This window comes from Dendrobates tinctorius, unplaced genomic scaffold, assembly GCF_039654945.1.
Source record: "Dendrobates tinctorius isolate UK_male_01 unplaced genomic scaffold, ASM3965494v1 ptg000163l, whole genome shotgun sequence".
NCBI classification, from domain to species: domain Eukaryota; kingdom Metazoa; phylum Chordata; class Amphibia; order Anura; family Dendrobatidae; genus Dendrobates; species Dendrobates tinctorius.
In genome coordinates, this window is record NW_027361830.1 from 4,675,612 (window position 1) to 4,696,763 (window position 21,152).

The 21,152-nt window shown below is 40.6% G+C and overlaps 1 protein-coding gene across 6 annotated transcripts in view; it reads right to left on the reverse strand.

Annotated features, from left to right (window-relative positions):
• The window catches only part of GMDS (GDP-mannose 4,6-dehydratase), a 944,793-nt gene that overhangs the window by 732,767 nt on the left and 190,874 nt on the right, over positions 1 to 21,152 (reverse strand). For all 6 annotated transcript variants that reach the window (XM_073550144.1, XM_073550143.1, XM_073550145.1 and 3 more), the window contains one exon: positions 19,516 to 19,625. In XM_073550144.1, coding sequence (XP_073406245.1) covers positions 19,516 to 19,625 — 110 coding nt within the window. The remainder of the gene's footprint in view (positions 1 to 19,515; positions 19,626 to 21,152) is intronic.

The following is a 21,152-nucleotide window of genomic DNA, read 5'->3' on the forward strand; positions in this document are numbered from 1 at the left end:
CAGCAGGAAGCTGACAAGAAACGGCCCAGGCCGTTCTCGCGCGATCAGCGATAACCAGTGGGGGAGCCGGTCGGAGGCAAGTATCAGACATAGCGATATCGCTAGTAATATCGCTATAAAGTCACAAAACCAGTGACGTTATAGCGACATTGCTAGCGATATCGCTTAGTGTGACAGGCCCTTTAGAGAACCAACCACAGATCTTTGGTGGATGCAGGCTTACACCCATGCTCATGTTTTTCTTTGTACCGTAATTCCACACCAACTCAATATTGCGGTCAGAGATCTGTGGGGGTCATATTTCCAGGACTCGTTCTTTACGCTGAAGATAGTTCTTAATGACACTGTTTTGGGTCATCGTCCATTGGGCTGGAGTATGGTACATTAATGCAAACAGGTAACACCTAAGTACAGTGGAGGGTCCATGGAAGTTTGGGGCTGCATTTTAGTAAAAGTTGGGCATTTGATCAGGATTAATGGTGTCCTCAATGTTGAGAAATGTAGGCAGATACATAATCCTGCAATACCATCAGGGAAGTGTCCGATTGGCTACAAATTTATTCTGCAGCAAGAGCGTAACCTCAAACATACAAAGATTTGCACAAACCTACATATAAAGAATATACTGTTGACTGTACCTAGACAACTTGCTGCTATTTTTGAGGCAAAAGGTTGGTTACATCAAATACTGATATAAATTAGAATTCTCTTTTGTTCACTTGCCTTTTGTCAAATGGTAAAACAAACTGAAAACCCCGAAAACACCACGTCAATTTTAAGTACAAAATGTACTTTCTTGAGCAAGATGTGAACAGTTAAAAAATAAAAAAAAAAATTTTTTTTTTTTTTTTTAAATACTAGCAATTCCCATAGCACACATTACTAATATTTAGTAAATAATTACTAGAGTTACTAGTAAATAATTAAAAAATAAATCCATCTTTGCTTTATATATAAAAAAAAAAAATGATTTGGATTTCGAAACAGGAAGTATGTTGGGGTTTCCACGAAAAACTGAACAACCGCAGAAGCACAAGAGGATTTTACTGCCTCTGAATTTGCCAAGACCTAGATTTTGTTAAGCAAAAACCTTTGTCTTAGGAATAAGAACGCCTCCAATTTTAGAATGAATATATTATACTAGATGGTGGCCCGATTCGAACGTATTGGGTATTCTAGAGTCGCTCTCTCTCTCCCTCACGCCGAACATCTCCTGACGGAGGTGTGCGTCGTTCGAATGTGCCGATTGGTCGCAGCCGGGACCAATCAATGCTGCGGGATTTCCGATAGAGATATATATATCGATTTGCTTAAATCCCAAGTGGTTTTTTTTCTCTAGTCCTTACTGGCCTGTTAAACGTATGCAGCCTTTAGTTTAAGCACATCCCAACATACATTGTGCTAGCAACAATATTAACACTTGCTTAAAGACACAAAGTCATTTTTAATCTCTGCTTGTTGACAGAAAAGATATGTAGCATTTATTCTGAGGTTAGCAGGGCACTCGCTGTAAAAATGGTATCATACATTCCTTAATTCATATTAATCTCTCTGGGGCAGAAAAAGGACAGTTAAACAAGTAAAACACTACACTACACTCTTTCATTTTATAGATGGATTACTTAGCAAAAATCTCTTATCCCATTCCTTTAACATTCTTTCAATCAGAATGGAGGATTAACTGTTTCAGCTCGTTACAACATGTAGTCAGTATTCAGCTACAATGATTTCTTATCCAACGTGGGCCCCTCTGAAAAACCTTGGCGGTCATTCACATAGCATATCATTTAGATCAAATAAAAATTTTGCACCCAACATATTAATAAAAACATAAGATGACATTTTAAACACCAATTTCCTGAAAATCTACTCAGCCCTCCTATATGCCTAATATTTGTACAGTACATAGTGTGGGATTTTCTACCCTTAATATCATAAGACTTGGCAGCTTTGCTTCCCTATATTATCGCTTTGCAACAGTCAAAGCCTGAAAGACATCTCCGATCAAAGCCAGGATAAATCGATGCAAGAAGAGGAAAAAACAAATGTTAAACTAGTAATCTGCACTTGTCATGATTATGGTTAGCAAAATATTTTAGCTCCAAGTGCTAGGAAGTACTGTAACTAAAAGAATTTTACAAAGTAGACACAGATAAAATTCAATACAAAGAGTCTGTGTCCAGGGGTCTACACAATAATTTTACATGGCAACTTCAACAGAAATAACATTTTAATTCCATAAAAATTAACCAGGCCTTATTCAGACGTGCTTTCAACACACATGTTTTGTGTTTTTCACAAGTCTAGTTTTTTGCGGATGAAAACATGTCCGTGGTGAAGAAAAAAAAAAAAAAATAAAAATAAAAAAAAAAAATCAATGATTGCACATGCTGTCCATTTTTCACATTGTAATGGGTACGAGAAGAGTGCATTAGCAATTTTACACCCTGACGTTCGGTGTGAAAAACAATCACAGCATGCCTGAAATGTCTGCTCTGTTTCTTGGACCAGCTTAATGCTCGGAAATAGCAGGTCGCCATTCATGTAAACACACAGCCACTCAGGTCCGCAATTTGTGTAACGGGACTTTTTTTATATGGTTTTAATTGGGATCCTGGCATGCAGAGTGGTAGTAAGGTCTTGCTCTTTCCATGAATCCAACTTTGTGATGTACATGCATGATAGTTATTGAATGGTAACATTACAGTGGTCACTGTTAGTGGAAACAGCAAAGTCTCACTCATTCGCTGTGAGAGCGGCCATGTAAGGCTGTGAGATCTTGCTCTGCAAGACAGGATTCCTAAGGCTGGTTTCACATTTGCGCTTTTGTGCGCAGCGCATCGTGCGCACCCGTGCGCATGCGCACTGCGCACCTATGTTTAACATGACGTGCGCATGGTCTTGCGCACACTTGCGCTTTCGTGCGCATGCGTTTTTTTGTCTTTTGCGCCAGGCGCGCCAGACGCAACATGTTGGATTTTTTGGTGCGCCCTGTCTCGGCAAAAAAACGCATGCGCACGCTTGCGCACGGAATGCGCAAAAACAACACATTGAAGTCTATGGTAACGCATGCATGCGCATGGTCTTGCGCACGGTTGCGTTTTTTTGCGCATGCGTTTGAGTGAAACAAGTCTAGAATGTTCTCTAGACAATGGAAAAAATGTCACACCTAAAAACGCATGTGCATAAAAAAACGCAAACGCATGCAAAAACGCATGTAAAACGCAAGCAACGCTGCGTTTTTTGACGCATCAGCGTGCGCATGACGTTAAAAAAACGCGCGTTTGTTTTGCGTTTTTTATGCGCACGATGCGCTGTGCAAAAAAACGCTAATGTGAAACTAGCCTAACCCAGACCCATAAAAAAAACATTCTTGTGAAACAAATAGTATTAGTCTTTACTTCCAAGAAAACCTTGATGGCTCCATGACCTCCATCCATAGTGTATCTGAGCCGAATTCTGAGCCAACACTTCCACCAATTGTACTTGTATGTGACACACTGCTGCCATCTATCTGCCAAGCAGGGACTCATCACCTACAAGACTTTAATGATCAGACAATGCCAGAACAAGTGGAATACTACAATATACAGCTGCGCTTCTGGATGCAACCAAGAGTCATTTTATTGACACAATTCAGGTCACTAGTTATGCAAGATTGTAGCGGTGTCCTGATAAATAAACAGGTATACAAATAATTTTATCTACATAATGACTGAATACAAGACTGAAGCCACTTTAGTATCAAGATATATTTTGTCTTAAATACCCTCTCTGGGAAAGCCCATTTGTTTGGCTCTCCATGCCTGTTTTGTTACTGTTACACAGCCGCGACACACGCAGCTGCGGAGCCGAACTGTTGATTATCAGGAGCGCTCCAACTATCCGGGTTCCCAATGCAGCTATTGGGTAAGCACTATAGCTATTCGGATAAGGAGTTATCCAAAGCTATTCGATCATCCCTAGTGATTACCTCTTTAGGCAAAACAAACATGATTTGTTAATTAAAAGGTATTAAGGCATTTGTTATATTTTCTTTATTTTTTCCTATTCCCTGAGAACCTATAAGGCTAAACTCCTACGAGGATTATTTGGTGAGTTTCTGATTTAGCAGATTTTCTGTAGAATTTATGTACCCATTTGCTAAATTATGTTGTCATAATTTTTTATATTGCATTTTACATGTGTTTTTATACTCTTGGGTAGGTGACGTTTTAAATAAACAACCTATAGAGAATACTGGAGTCAAATACCCCAAGGAAAAAAACCTTATTTGTACCAAAAATATCACTCTTTACACAAAAGGATACAAAATTAATTATTTTATTGACAATAACACATCATAAAAAAGTTAATCTGAATGAGTATATATCTATGGTGAGAGACAAGGCATGCACCAGACTCCAACATTAAGAGCACCACATAATACACGACAAGCAAAGAATTGCCTGGAGTTCAGTGACATATAAGGGAAAATGGGGAACTGAAGGCCAAAAATCATAACATGTAACAAAACCCCCAGACTCAGGATGCATAGTAACAATGAGTATACAGTATAAACAGTAATACAGTCTATGGAATATATACTAATAGTACAAGGGAAAACAACTTGAAGAAATGGGGGAGGAAAATATGAAGCCTCCAATGCAAAACTAGTTACCCTAACTCTCTGAGCTACCACATAAAGCGCCGTTTATGGTGCAGATTAGTGAAAATATCCTTACCCATGTGGGGACCTGATGTGCCTCACCGATGTCCGACGCGTTTCTCCCAACAGGGCTTCCTTGGGGGGCTGTGTGGTGGCTGCTATGGCTAGTGAGTCATTTATATAGGGATCCAGATTAAAGATAATCATGGCACACGCCATCTTCAAAAGGCGCGCATGCGCAGAAGGTGTACAGATTCCCGTTGTGTCACTTCCAGCCATCCCGGAACCCAGTGTATGTTAGCACAGTGGCCGTTGCCATGACTGCACCAACACACGCCGTATGGATGCCTTCCGGGACGAAACACCACCACGCGTGTGCGACAGCCATTATATATAAGGGCAGATATGGATTAATCCCAAACTACACTAGAGTGTATTGTACATATATAAAGAAAATCAATTAATATTTTAAATATACATGAATGACCGTATATTATAAACAGATGTCTTGTATGGGGTGTCGCCCATTAATCATGTTTGTTTCATATTATGTGCAAAAGCACACAAAACAATTTGGTGATACCCTATTGGGTGCAAGGAAAAGTAAAACCTGTGCCGGTTAGGTGCAGGAACAGCTCCTATGAACAGCTGAAGATATCAGCTGCTGCTTCCTCGAGGCTATGGATGATCTCCTCCAGGATCATTGACCAACTTCGATACTAACACGATATCAGGCCACGCTGCTGTAATTTAGAATCCTTAGGACCTAGATGAGTTGAATGGTTTTTACTTCCACAACGGATGTGAACGCAGGACTAATGTCTTTTTCAAGTGAAAAAAAACTAAATGCAATTGTTTTTTTCACCTTTAAAAAACACTAGCCCAGCTTTGAAACGCATTGTGGAGATGACAACCATTCAACGCCTCTTGGCACGATAAATTCTTAATTACAGCAGCGCAGCCTGATACAGTGTTCCTGACCAAATTGGTCACTTTTTTTACTAAAGCGGCTTTGTTTTTGGATACTTCCTGGTATTTGGATTTCACAAATCTTTTTAGGTACAGTCATATCTGAATTACATGCATTAGTGAGTTTCCTCAGCAGAAACTCTAAAAATACATGATTTTTTACCTCTGGATTTTCTGCATCTAATGCAATTCTAGGGGGAAAGTCCGCACATAAGACTCCGCGTACCCGCCAGAGAAAATTACATGTCTCAGATTTCAATGCCCACAAGTTTTTTTTTTATTTTTTACACTGCTTAAACTAACTTTAAAAAAAGGACAATGACATGCAATTTCTATAAATCCTATCCACTTAGATGGACTTGTAAGATGCTGCGTTATATACGCAGTGAAAACACACACTGTCAAAGACTCACTAAAAACTCATTGTGGGAACTAAACAGATATGAAAAAAAAATTGTTTTGAACCTGCTCTCATTTTACTAAAATACATGGTCATTAATTAATATTTGCCTACTGAAATAAGATATGAAAGCAATCCAAAGACTAATGTGAGAAGTTTGGTGCTCAGCTTTTTTTCTTTAAATGTATGGTTTATTGGTGCAAGCAAACTTCCACCTTAATTTTCACCACTAATAATATGTTTGCATTTACTAAGGATAAAAAATTATTTTATTAAAATTGCTTTTTTAATCAATTAGCAGAATTTTTTTTATTGTGGTTTATCTTTATATGGAGTTTGTAACCCTACTGAAATTAATGATGGAAAATCAGTCATAATAGAGAGGTAACAATCATACTATAATGCGAACTGCCAGTAAATAAACTTACCCATCAGATGTAAAAGAAGCGCTCCCATCAGTCTTTTTTAATCCTTTTAACATATTGCAATAATATAGCACTGGGTACTTACAATTGCTCATTTTGTTTTTCTATCCAGATAATTCTTCACTTTTCCATTTGGTCAAGGATACCACATGATTAAAAACTGACTAGCTGAATCCTTCTCAGTTCTATGTAGAAACAGGAGGTCAATTTTTATTGCACGAGTCTCTGCAAAAGTGTATGGCAGAGGGGAGAAGGGAGCAGCTGGGTCAGGAGGTGAAGAGGGGAATGATAAATGCAGGGACAAGAGACTTTTCTACATAGAGCAGAGAAAAGAATTAGCTGGGTAGAAAGTCAAAATGAGCAATTTTAACTACTCAGTGGTATATCTATAATATGTTTGCAATACCGTATATACTCGAGTATAAGCCGACGCCCTAATTTTGACAAAAAAACTGGGAAAACTTATTAACTCGAGTATAAGCCTAGGGTGGAAAATGCAGCAGCTACTGGTAAATTTCAAAAATAAAAATAGATACCAATAAAAGTAAAGTTAATTGAGACATCAGTATGATGTTTTTGAATAGCCATATTGAATCAGGAGCCCCATATAATGCACCATACAGTTCATGATGGGCCCCATAAGATGCTCCATACAAAATACACCCCATTTAATGCTGCACAAAGGTTAATAATGGCCCCATAAGATGCTCTGTAGAATAATATGCCCCCATATGCTTCTCCATATATCATGCCCCCATATATCATGCCCCCATATGCTGCCACTGCAAATAAAAAATGACATACTCACCTCTCAGTCGCTGAGGGCCAGGTGCCAGTGTCGCTGCTGCCTCAGGAATCGGCACCTGAGACATTCACCTGTCCTGCGTCCATCGCTGCTCACCGCTATCTGCAACGTCATCTGTCAGTGACGTTCAGGCAGCAGAGGGCACGGCGCGCACTAACCACATCACTGCGCCCTCTGCTGTCTGAATGTCACTAACAGAGGACATATCAGACCGCAGCAAGCAGCGATTGAGCAGGGACAGATGAATATAGCTATACTTAACCCGTTCTGGCGCCGTCTCTGCAGCTCCGTTCTCTCACTGTCTCCCTTCCTGCCTTTAGCGGTCACGTGGTACCGCTCATTAAACTCATGAATATGCGCATATTTATGAGTTTAATGAGCAGTACCATGTAACCGCTGAAGGAAGGGAGACCGTGGGACAAGCAGGGGGGCTGCAGAAACCGTGCCAGGAGGGGTAAGTATGACCTGACACCCCCGCCCCCCCTCTACCTCCCTGGCGTATATGACTCGAATATAAGCCGAGAGGGGGACTTTCAGCCAAAAAAATGGGCTGAAAATCTCAGCTTATATTAGAGTATATACGGCATATTAATAAGATAATAACTGATGGGAATGCTTCTTCAATCCAAAGGTTTATAAAAATGTAAAGTTGTATGCAGTGTAAAAGGAATTGTCACTTACAAAATGCTATTTATATGCGATATAGTTATGATCTGCAGATAGAGTTTTAAATCATGTTTGACAGTAACTGGTTCATAGGTTACATGCAGAAAATTAAGTCAAATTTTCTCTTTAGTCTCTCAGGTCTAGTAATCAGGGCCATGCAGGTAGCTGGAACAGTCAGTGCTCACTAAACACCAAAAACACTGCAATCACTGCTCGGCACATTGATGGACAGCATGCTCTGCAGTGTGTGTAAAGCAAGTTGTCAATCAATGTGCTGGTGGCTGATTACAGCACGCTCACTGTATAGCAACTGGTGATTGTTACAGCTCCCCACACCTTCCCAATGAACGGAAGCAAGCAGGTACAGAGAGAATATAACTTCATTTTCTCCCTGTAGCTGCTGTTCCAGCATTAGGATTTACAACGCTATTTAGCTGTAGATTACCAACATGTCATCTCAACGCATTAATCAAGGGAACCTGTCACCTTGAAAAATATTTACTAGCGATGAGAGAACGTGCTCGGATTATGTGTTATCGGAGTATCTTGGACAAGCTCGAATATATCCGACTCCCTGTGGCTGCATGTTTTGTGGCTGTTAAACAGCCACAACAACGGCGGGGCTTGCCTAACAAATTATTAAACCCTGTAATCTGACAGTAATTGCTATTTTCTTATAACTTACCAGCTATGAAAAGAATAGGACAAATGGACAATATTTTTTCTGATTGCACTGGATTAGTAAAATTAATTTTTATATAGCCCCAACATATTTTGCAGCGCTTTACCGTTAGCACACATTATCACTGTCCCCGATGGAGCTCACAATCTAAATTCCCTATCATTAGGTCTTTGAAATGTGGGAGGAAAGCGGAGAACCCGGAGGAAACCCACGCAAACACAGGGAGAACATACAAACTCCTACAACTATAGATAGATCTTTTAGCAGACTGGCCTGTTATAGCCCTCATATCAGCTGATGGTAAAGTACAGAATTGCAGTATAGGTATTCCAAACTAATTGTACAATGTTTTATATATTACAGAAGGAAATTACATACATTTAAATACTCCCAAACCACCATACAAGAATACCGGCGGAACGCAGCCTTGAAATAAACCAAATCATTGCTGCACCACAGGGTTCTAGTCTCCCAGCACAGCACGGCACAGAATGCATATTTATATAATGGTCACGTGATGTCTAGTCATCCTCAGATAAATGCACTTTAATTATTATAACAATATTTGCTTTCTTACTCACTGTAATAAAGACAAACCATACACTAATTAGAAGACGGATGGTACGGGCACAATAGGCATTGCTTTGTGTGGTCTGATAATAGCTCAAAAACCACAAACTCCACCTAAACCTTCAGAGAAAATTATTTCACACATATAATTTAATATCTTTTATGCAGTAGTCTTTGTGGATTGCGACAAGTGTAATATTACACCATATTAATTTCTCTCCAGATTCAAGCAGGCTTGTAAACACATTGAATTTATTTTTACTGTCATGTGATAATTCTTTTGTCCAATCAAACTTAAGGCAGGTTAAAAATCTTGTGACAACATGAAGTTTCTTAAAAAGCAAAGATTTGGGGCCAAAGTTATTTTGTGTCCTGTTTATGTACATACAGTTGTCCATCCCTGCACTCCAAGATTTCTGCTAAAAAAGGTTCATATGTTCAAGCAGTCTAGTTCCCCATTACAAACGGTCTCACTTATATTTTAGCAAAAATGGACATGTGGCAAGATCATCCCCCAAACCACATGTATGGGCATAAAAGGTCGTTGAAAGTAAATGCACCAACACATTTATTCTTTTATATTTTGACGATTTCTTGAATAATTAGAAATTTAATTCAAATGAAAACGAAGTGTTAAAAACAGTCACACCCAGAGCAGTTAAGGAGCCTCGGCCTCCCAAGGTTGTTACCCCACTCAGCACCAACCTCTAGCTTGTATGACCGCTCTGTGTGACATCAGGCAAGGATTCAGACAGTGAGCTATGACTCAAGCTAAAGAGGCTGGTGCTGGACAGGGGAACAAGCTTTGGATGCAGAGACTCGTTAAGTACTCCAGAATATAGATGTAGCTGCATAAATGGGTTTAGATTTCAATATTCTAACAGATGCGTGCCCATATATGAAGCTTGAAAGCGGGAAGGTGGTAGTGGATCTTACACTATTCGATTTGATGGTAAAAAGAAAAAAAACTTGAAAAAAAAAAAAACCTTGTCTTTTTTTTCTACAAAAATCACCATATTAACATTTAGGACTTGTTCAATGCCAACACATTACCAGTCTGGGACTGCTTTTATATTTAAGAAAAGAGTGGGCATCGAACTGGTGACCTCTCTAAATAACACCTATTAATAAAATATAACACTGGTCCATGATGTTCCAATCAATCAAAGGACCCGACTTTCAAGCAAAATTTTTGTTTCAAATTCTGGATTTCCGAGCATGCAAAAGAGGGATCCCACAATTCTCCAAAACAATGTCGAGTCAGTCTCATCACCATTCTTTCCCTTTACCTGTGACTGCTGGCTTGAAGGACATTTGTTAACTACAAAAAGGAGAGACACCTTCAGACACAGTCAGATATTTAGCCAAGATACCACCAGACAGCTAAGATCCAGAGATTCAAAGAACCAGACACACTACAGGACAGCAGCCAAGACATCATAACTCCATCACAAGGGACACAGATTTACCATTCTACAGGATGCCAGCTTAGAGGACCATCACTATTGATCATCGCAAATCCATAGATACATTTGGGGTAGTCGGGATTTGGACCCACTGGTCACCTGAGCCCCTTGGATACGTTTGTAGGGGCCAGGAATGGGACTACCGGTCGCCTGGCTCCATGTAGATGTTCGGAGAAGCCAGGTTGTGACTCTCCAGTCAAATGGCCTTTGTATCTCATTGGACGGTAATCTTCCCAAGCTTGTTGTTACCTCCTCTCTGTGCGTACCAGAGGTGGGGTAGTCGGTCCTAGAAGCTCTGAGGTCACAGCTTCTCTTATTCCAGCGAGTCAGCGGAAGGGTGAAACTCTAATTTGCACCATCTTGGGTATTTTGCTGGGACTTTTCTATATATGTGTTATTTGCCTGTTTTGTGGTTCAATAAAATATTGCCACACTGTTTTACCCTCACCCTGTGTTGTCTGAATTATGCCCATAGTATAAGGAAAGCGGGCATTCGGTGGAATGATCCCTGGTCAATGCGGTTTTGGCTAGCGGACCAGGGCACCCACTGACCCCCACCTCCCCATGTCTCCACAGTGACCACTCTTATGATCACCAAAGAGGTCCAGTTTGAGACTGCTCTTTCCTTAAAGAGGGCATCTGTACTCTAACATTCACATGTTTTGTTGGAGGGCTACCTATTTGTTCTGTTAATGTTTCCATTACACTATGGGTCCTTGTGTTGAACATCTTAAAAATTGACCAAATACATATAACAAAATCAGATGTGTAAACGAAGCCCAAGTTTCAAGTCACCAAACCTCTCAGATAATGATCTTCTCTCCACAATCCTGATCACAAAAATTGAGGTAATTTTACACTACATTTTCCCTTCACCCATTGAATAATCTCTTATTTTCTGCCAAACAGAAACATAAAATATTTCATGTGGATTTGTCCGATGTACGCTTGTGGTTAGCAAATAGTTAGCCTTTTGGATAATGTACTCATCACCTCCTTACTCAGAGAGACATTGAGGACTTCCTCTCGTAATTGACTGAAACAAAGCAAGCTCATTGCCAAATCCCAGGCCTCCACCCAACTTGTGTTCCAAAACCTTACAAGGCAATTCTCTCCACTACTTTCGTCACTTTATATATTTGATTCGCTCAAAGTATTCCCTACATTGTTATTTTTACATTTTCTTGAACAGTCCTGTTTTGCAATGTACAGAAAATGAAGCACTATAAATCTGTACAAACAATAAGGGATTCAAGTAGTAAAAAATACAACAGCCAAATTGATGCTACAAAATACCCCCCCAAAAAAGTCAAACGTAACTTTTAGTTAGCGCCACTGCTTTGAATGAGCTACTGTTGAAGACTTTCCATCCAGACATGAATGAGTACAGGTCACTACACTCCTCATCCACGCCTTCAGGAATGGTTAAACTTGATCAGAGCATAATTTGTTCCCCCAATCACTGACATTATGAAGTCATGGTCCGGAGACACGCTATTTTAAGAAAGCAGAAGTCAGCTTGCCTTCTCGCACATTGCATCAACCATGTTGCATGAAACCCGTCTGTGTGTAGCATCCCCTGAATCACAGTGCTTACTATTTATGATTCAGTGTGAGTTCTTCAGTCAGTCCCTCCCAGACCTGGTGTATTCATTCCAAGAACCAATTTCATCTTCATTGGTTTCCTTCAGGAAACCAGACCAACTTCCTATTATTTTATTTTCCTTGCCTTTTGCACAGCCCACATAAAAATGACTGGAAGTGAGAGTGATAGAAAACGTTATTCTGCACAAATAAAAGCCAAAACAAACACAAAAGAAAAAAAAATCCTGCAGTGGTCATCTGTGTACATGGTCCAAAAATATCAGTGTCTAAACTGTAACATTATTTCACGCCGTTCCTAAAGAAAACTATTTATATTACAGGCTCAAATTTGTTTGGGGGAGGTCAACTGCACCCCCAACGTGCACCAATATCAGAGCTCCAGCTGGGATGTGAGTCATCAGCAGACACAGGCTGGCAAATCCTGACAGAATTCCCAGAAATTCATTGTATACGCTGCCATTCCGGTCTTTACGAAAGTGAAAATAAGCCCTTGCTTTAGATTCACAGTAAAACATACAATTCGCAGAGATTTCATGGAAAATTGACTTCACAAACATAACTTGTTGAAACAGACAAGCCTCTAATTCTCCAAGAAACGGAGTAAAATATTCTCAAGTTTTGCCAAAAGTCATGATCTCTTTCACTTCATTTCACAGACGCTGTAAGAAGCCAGCTCTCTGAGTTCAGCCTGTCACACAAGTCAAGGGAAAGAAGTGCTGTGGAGCCAATGTAATGAGTCAGTAAGAATGGTTCCCCCTGGACAGCCTGTCAGTAAATGTTGCAAAATTCCTAATTGGGATGGGCACAAAAGGGATTCATGTGGAAATACCATAATGTCTGCACTGTGGTTTCCAAAATGACCGCACACATTTTGCCACCTCTTGTCCCATAGTTCCCAGAAATTACAGGATTCCAAAACTGCAGTAAAAAAAAAAAAAATAGAAAAAAACCATGCTTGCAAGGTCAATATCCTACACACCCTACACTTATTTTCTTACAGTGCAAAAAAAAAAAAAAAAAAAACTTAAGTAGAAAGGTCGCTGCTGTTCTAACACACCTTACACAAATCGATAGTACAAGCAAATAGGAAACTTTGTAACACTGTCAAGTAATATGCCTCTTTCTCCACTTGAGACATGTCCTCTAAGCCGCATAGCAAAGTCATTCTGAAAAAATGCTTAACGTCCTCTTTTTAAGACAAAATGAGAAACCGATAGCTCACTGATGGATCAGATTACAGCTACCTATTGAAGTCTATAGGAGGGAGCATCAGACACTGAGGCAGAGGGATGGCACAGTGTGGAGGAAAGCGGTACAATGCTCAGTCCTCCATTCTCCTCCTGAACATGTCCTACACAGAGACAGGAGTTCAGGAATGCCTCATGACTAGGTGTACTGCGTACAGGAGACATCATGGCACAGTCTCCTAGCTAGCTCAGAAAACGGAAAAGGAGAGAGTGCCTACAAAATAGAAAATTCCTGCAGTATACAAGTCACACAACAGCAAGACAGACTACACATACACACATTGCACCCCATTCTGAAAAGTCAGGCATGCTTTAACACAAATAACATTTTCCCACTAAAGTGTAAGACTTAGGAACAATTCTTAGTACAGATCAGGTCTTTTACACAATTTAGTAGCACAAATGTACTTGTATTCTTCATTATGCCTATGTGGGTAGTATAGCATGCCTGCCATTACTGTATGCAATTCTTTCAGTTAGATCACTAAAAGGAGGCCACGCATGCAAATACACAAAAAAATAAAATAGTCAGACATTTCCAATACAATCTAAGTTTACAGCTTACTGTAAATAGCAGAAATATAAAAACATTACAGTCAAGACCACAGGAAATTATAGCCACAATGTCTACTCATCCAGTAATTCATAATTACATAGCTATTGGGCCCATAAAAGTCCCAACATTCCAATCCCACATAGTAGTGCCCACCAAACCCTGCACAAAGCAGACTGCTTCTACCTGGCAATCTCATACAGCTCTGGGAGCACATTTATTAAATGACATGAAAAACAGTGGACCTGCACATTATGTAACTGTGTATGTGTGTCATTGTTCCTACACAATTAGCTTACCTTATTTACCGCTAATCATATATATTTACATTTTCATGCCATAATGCTAAAAGAAAATATGAATTATACTAATATTCTCCTGTCCCCTCATTTACTGGGTATCTTAATGTGGGGTTTAGTTTTCCTTCAAAACATCCTAACTCACAGCATTAATCCATTTGGATGCATGGGTACAGAAAAAGCCTTTAATATGTAATAAATCAGCCCATGGTCGCCAAATATACAAACATAGGTTTTTCTATTCAAAGCATCTAGGGCCATTTTTTCACAACTATTTACAAGCAGGTAATTTTTTAACCACATATGATATTTTAACACCTTCAGGTTTCTTTGACTATACAGAAGATCGATACACCCATAATGCAGCCATAATGCAACGTGTGCCTTCTGGAAAGATACTGGAAATGAACTCCTCTTGCTGCCCTCAAGATAAAACCACATTTGGTGCACATCTCTGCCCAATATGTCCAGAACAAGTCCCGATTCAAAAGGAGATCCATTTTTTTTCTTTTTTTTTTTTTTTAAACGGTGGTTCTTCGTCAGTGAATTATAGGTGGGGAAGCCTATCCCTCTCCTCCCAGTCATGCACAGCACTTACCATTATCCAATGGTTTAAATGCCTGAGGTAAGTACACTTCAGACCATCTGTCAGACAACATAAAGACATGAGACCTGCCCACCATCCTGTAATTCTTCTCGGCTTCTCTGCTGCTAGAGGTGGATTACACTTGCAACAGGCAGTTGACAGAAAGAAGGGAGAAATCTAGTGACAAGCTCTTTCACATATAGGAGAACAGGCTTTCATTAAATCGAAAACCTGTAAATCACATCATCAAAAGCTCATGTTTCAAAGTTAAATTACATGAAATATTAAATTGATAACAATCGATTATACTGGGACTCAACCTGAAAAGGATATGACATTCATAGAACATAAAAACTGATTTTAAAAAACAGACTTGGGAGACCTCTAAAGGATAACTATAGCCCACATGGACTTGCAAACATTTTTTGGACAATTTGTGTTTCATTAATTTGGCAGTGACATTGACTACTGCGCTACCATCTGTTTTCTTTTATATTTTAAATGGAATTTTCTCTTAATTTAAAAAAAAAAAAAAAAGCAGAAAATATTGTATTCTTCGGGCTTTAAGACACAGGAAGAGCAGGTAACAGGAGGCAGGACCTGCCGGCTGCAGCTAACACATGTGCCCGCTGTCATGACTATTCACTGCTCCCCAAGCCCATAGTCCTTCCCACCTCTGGATGGAAGGGACTATGTGAGCGGAGAGCAGTGAATATTTTCTTTAATAGTGAGCACATTGTTAGCCACAGCTACCAGATTCCTGAAGTGGCTGAGACATCACGCATTTCCACTATTAAAGGAAATGAATATTCACTGCTTTCCACTCCCATTGTACCATGCGTCGGGAGCAGTGAATATTACGGCAGCTGACCTCAGCGTGTGGGGGTGTATAGCAGTGACGTCCTGCGTTGCTTACACGCTGAAATCAGCTTCTGGCATCAGAAAAGGACTCAGCGCTGTGTGGGAGCAGAGGGAAGGCAAGTAGAATAGTTTATTTTTTATGTGAGCAGGGGGAAGGATGAGGGGACCCTGTATACCAGGATGGGCCCTGTATACCAGGATGGGGAAGAGGGGGGCCACATATACCTAGATTGTTGGGAAGGGGGAGCATACAGACCTGGACAGGGAAGGGGGAGCATACAGACAGGGAAGGGGGAGCATACAGACCTAGACAGGGAAGGGGGAGCATACAGACCTGGACAGGGAAGGGGGAGCATACAGACCTGGACAGGGAAGGGGGAGCATACAGACCTGGACAGGGAAGGGGGAGCATACAGACCTGGACAGGGAAGGGGGAGCATACAGACCTGGACAGGGAAGGGGGAGCATACAGACCTGGACAGGGAAGGGGGAGCATACAGACCTGGACAGGGAAGGGGGAGCATACAGACCTGGACAGGGAAGGGGGAGCATACAGACCTGGACAGGGAAGGGGGAGCATACAGACCTGGACAGGGAAGGGGGAGCATACAGACCTGGACAGGGAAGGGGGAGCATACAGACCTGGACAGGGAAGGGGGAGCATACAGACCTGGACAGGGAAGGGGGAGCATACAGACCTGGACAGGGAAGGGGGAGCATACAGACCTGGACAGGGAAGGGGGAGCATACAGACCTGGACAGGGAAGGGGGAGCATACAGACCTGGACAGGGAAGGGGGAGCATACAGACCTGGACAGGGGATATTACCTCTATAACAGTGTCAGCAGCAGATTCATCTATAACAGCGCAGCATGACCATATTTTTTGCTTTAAATTTTCCCATTTTTCTCATCTAAAACTCGTGTGTCTTATATTCCGAAAAATACAGTAATATATTTCCTTCTTCCTAAGCCTTTGACCAATGATTCAATAAGTACTTGTTTGTTTATCTTCAAAATTTGCAACTGACCAAGCGACAAACTATTGTACAATATAAGCCATACATAGAACACATACATTCTAAAACATTCTCCGGTCTATGCCATCTAGTGACAAAAAACCAAGCAGACCATCTGTCACAGACCACTATATGAATCAATGCTCTCTTTTTGAACCATGAACCTGGTCAGGACAGCACATTTTAGGTAGGAATTTTGAAGGCCTATACCTATACTGAAAGCAGGGGGAGGCCAATGAAGAGACAAAAGATTACAGATATACGGGGTGTATATATATATATCTCTATGTCTATCTATCTATTCATGATAACTGTATTAATTTTTTCCCCCCACTAATGATTTTTTTATGCATAACATGGCACCAAATCTCTATATATGTAGCTCGCAGAACTGCATTGTAGTTAACTTTGTGGATATATGTGCCTATACTGTACATACCTGTTATTGCTCATTGGTAGTATTCTGCCACCTGGTGGCTACCCTTTGTATTGGAATCTTATTTTCATTATTGTGTCTCTCATTGCTTTAATTGTTCCTTGTTTTTACTATTAACTTTGTTTAATTGTGAATCTTAAGAAAATATTACTTATATATTATATTACACACATTTGTCTGATTTTTATTACATTGGTCCAACACTTATATGATATGTTAGGCTTCTTCTGCATGCTCTTCTCTATACTGGATTTACTTTCTGAATCAAAGGCTTCTTTCTATAGTTGTGCTCAAAAGTTTACGTATCAGCAAATACTGAGGCAAATTTGCAATCAGCCGCCCAGAAGCTGCGCATGGGACGTACTTGGACCTTCCAACATGACAACAATCCAAAACACAAGGCCAAGTCGACCTGCTATTGGCTACAGCTGAACAAAGTGAAGGTTCTGGATTTGCCATCTCAGTCTCCAGACCTCAATATCATTGAGCCACTCTGTGGAGATCTCAAGCACGCAGTTCATGCTAGACCGCCCAGGAATTCACAGGAACAAGAGGCTTTTTGCCAAGAAGAGTGGGAAGCTTTACCATCTGAGATAATACAGAACCTCATCCACAACTACCACAAAAGACTTCAAGCGGTCATTGATGTTAAAGGGGCAATACACGGTATTAATAAATGGGTATGTGAACTTTTGATCAGGGTCATTTGGATGTTTTGTGTTTGTCATTACGATTTAAAAAGATAAAAAAAAACAAAAAAAAAAAACAGTAGTTTAACAATAAATGGCTTCACCCAACCACTAACCATGAGTGGAGGAAAAGTTTTGGTGTTATCATTCATATTCTCTGAAAAAAGGCCAAGAAAGCAAAAATTCTGCCAGGGTATGTAAGCTTTTGAGCACAACTGTATACTTACACTTTCCATGGGACTTCAGAAGGATTCTGTATTACCCTAATATGAATGGTATATCAAAACTGTATAAGGGTTTACTATCAAGACAAAGTAATTAATACACAAGGCACAAGTAGACTAATTAGAAATGTTTCTTTTCTATGCTAAAGGAATTCTTGGTGATTCAATGGGAGATCAATAATTATCAAAAACGTTATAGTTATTGTGCCAACCTGGAAACCACAAAAGATTAAAAGGGGCATATAATGTGATTTTATGTGTGGCTAATTATCAAATTTTAATGCTCCTTCCCGCATTTTCATAGAATTAAAATGACTGTGCAGCACAACCCCGACAGATGTGTTCACATAAAGTACCGTATATACTCGTGTATAAGCAGAGTTTTTCAGCACTTTTTGTGCTGAAAACACCCTCCTCTGCTTCTACACGAGTCAATTGTCCCAAAGGGCTGGCGGGGGAGGGGGATGCAGAGTAGAGGGTCACAGGAGGCAGGAACTGGCGGCTGCAGCTGTGACTGTGTCCGCTGCTAAAGAGAAATGAATATTCATTTCTCTTAAGTGCGCACAGTGACACCTGCCGGCTTCCAGAAGACATCCTTCTCCCCTTCCCGCACGTCCTTGCTGCATCTCTGTTCTGGCGCCAGCAGCATTTCCGGCTGAGCGATCACGTGGCACCGCTCATTAAGGTAATGAATATGCACACCTCTCCAATCCCATAGGCATGGAGTGAATACTCGATACCTTGATGAGCGGTGCCACATGATCGCTTGGCAGGAAGAGCTGCTGGTGTCGGAACGAGATGCATCTAGGGTACGCAGGAAGGCGGTAGGAGTTTTTTTTTTTATTTCAATATGAAACATGCATACAAGGACAGCGACCGGGGGGGGGGGGTTATGGGAGCCAAGCGTAACAGGCAAGACAGCGACCGGGGGAGTGCCATCCATACCGGGACAGCGACCGGGGGAGTGCCATCCATACCGGGACAGCGACCGGGGGAGTGCCATCCATACCGGGACAGCGACCGGGGGAGTGCCATCCATACCGGGACAGCGACCGGGGGAGTGCCATCCATACCGGGACAGCGACCGGGGGAGTGCCATCCATACCGGGACAGCGACCGGAGGAGTGCCATCCATACCAGGACAGCGATGAGGGAACAATGCATAACCGGCTTATACAAGAGACAATAAGCTACCCAGTTTTTTGTGGCAAAATTAGGTGCCTCGGCTTATACTCGAGTATATACGGTAACTATTGAACGATTTAATACAATAGGCAACACCAAGTATGACCAGATAGTGTACTTCCCATTGACACCTAATGAAATATTACACACTATATTTAAGAAACAGAAAAAGTTATCTTACCTTTACATGGCTCTGTGCACCCAAGTTGTAGATTTCAGTGGGTTTTACTTCATTAATTATTTTTACTAGACATGTGCTATCAGTCAGATCTCCATAGTGCAACTTCATGTCTAAAGTGTGAAATAAGCATTAAATTAAGAATTTGATAAATTTTGAAGATCTGTTCCAACAAAATGTATCCGCTTGAATAGGAGTTTAACACTTTGCATTGCAAATGGTGAAATCCACATAATAAATTTACATGCTGCAGTTTCCAAATCTGTATTGTATTTTACACTGCAAGTTTTTCCAGCAGCATTATTACTGGATTTTATAAAATCTCATCTAGAAAGTGGCAACTGTAATACGCCAGGGAATCTTATCCTGGAAAATGTGTATTCTCCATTGAAACAACCATACTAAAGAATTTTAAACAAAATTAAAAAATCTTTACCCATTGCAGACTGCCAAATCCCGATTGCATGCGATGGGCACACTGTCACGGACCCCTGTATGCCCTTAATGAGTGTGTGGCCACATGACGGCATGCAAGTAATTTACATAGTTGTGGTCATGTGCCAACTAGACTCCTGTACTTCTCTCAACTCTCTTCTGTAGAGTAAAGTATACAAATCACATCCGTGAGGTCACTTTACCACCCACTCGCTTGGGACATACATGGAATTCTGAGATTTTGCACAATTTACCAGTGTGTAGTACCAGAAAAGTCTGCAGTCACTCAAAAAACCCCTTTAATATTAAAAACTATTAGAGTTGGGCAAATATATTTGATTGGAATAGAACTGAACTCAAATTAAACAAAAATGTGGATTATTTTGTAATGCCCTCTGCAGAAATTCAACAAAAGAGTGGCTGGTTAACCATCATTCTGCTGAACCATAGAGAAAAGCAAAAAAAAAAATAAATAAAAAAAAAAAAAAATTTATATTCACCTCATCGGCCACTTCTACTGCTTCCCATACGATCCTCAGCATCTTGTCTTACCACCGCTGTGTGCAGAAACCACAGGCCTCTTCACACTAGGACGAGACATCTGTATGCAAGCGTGTAAGGTCGCAGTGATGTCACAAGGATGAAGCCTTTTGGAGGAAGCTCTAGACCAAACACGTCACTGCCCACAAACATCTTAAAAATCATGATGTGCGACACGACCTTAGGAGGCACATATGTAATGATGTCCCGGGCCTAGTCTCAGCCAGAAATCCTGGGCCAACGTGAAAACACTCAGGGTTTCAGCAAGTGGTGGTAGTAAGAAAAGGCAGTAGGAGACAGAGCAACAAAAGGTCAGAAGCGAAGAGATTCTTTTTTGTTTTATAATTTATGCCATAATGCTCTAAGGTCTCTCCATAACCCAGGTCTTAAGAGATTCACATTGCAGAGAATAAGTTTGCTGCAAATTGAATTTCACGGTAAAATCTGGGTGATTTGGCAAATTCCAATCTCATCGGACATGCTCATCTCTATAGCACAATTTCTGTGTCTCCCATGATACCCTAATATTAGCTGTCTACAGCGCTCCAGTATTGAGTAGTATATAATATATATCCATAAGAAAAAATTAGGCAGCCAATACCCCATAGGCCCTTTGGGGGGTGAAACTTTGTTAATTTTTTTTTTATTATGGCGTTACCACCTCT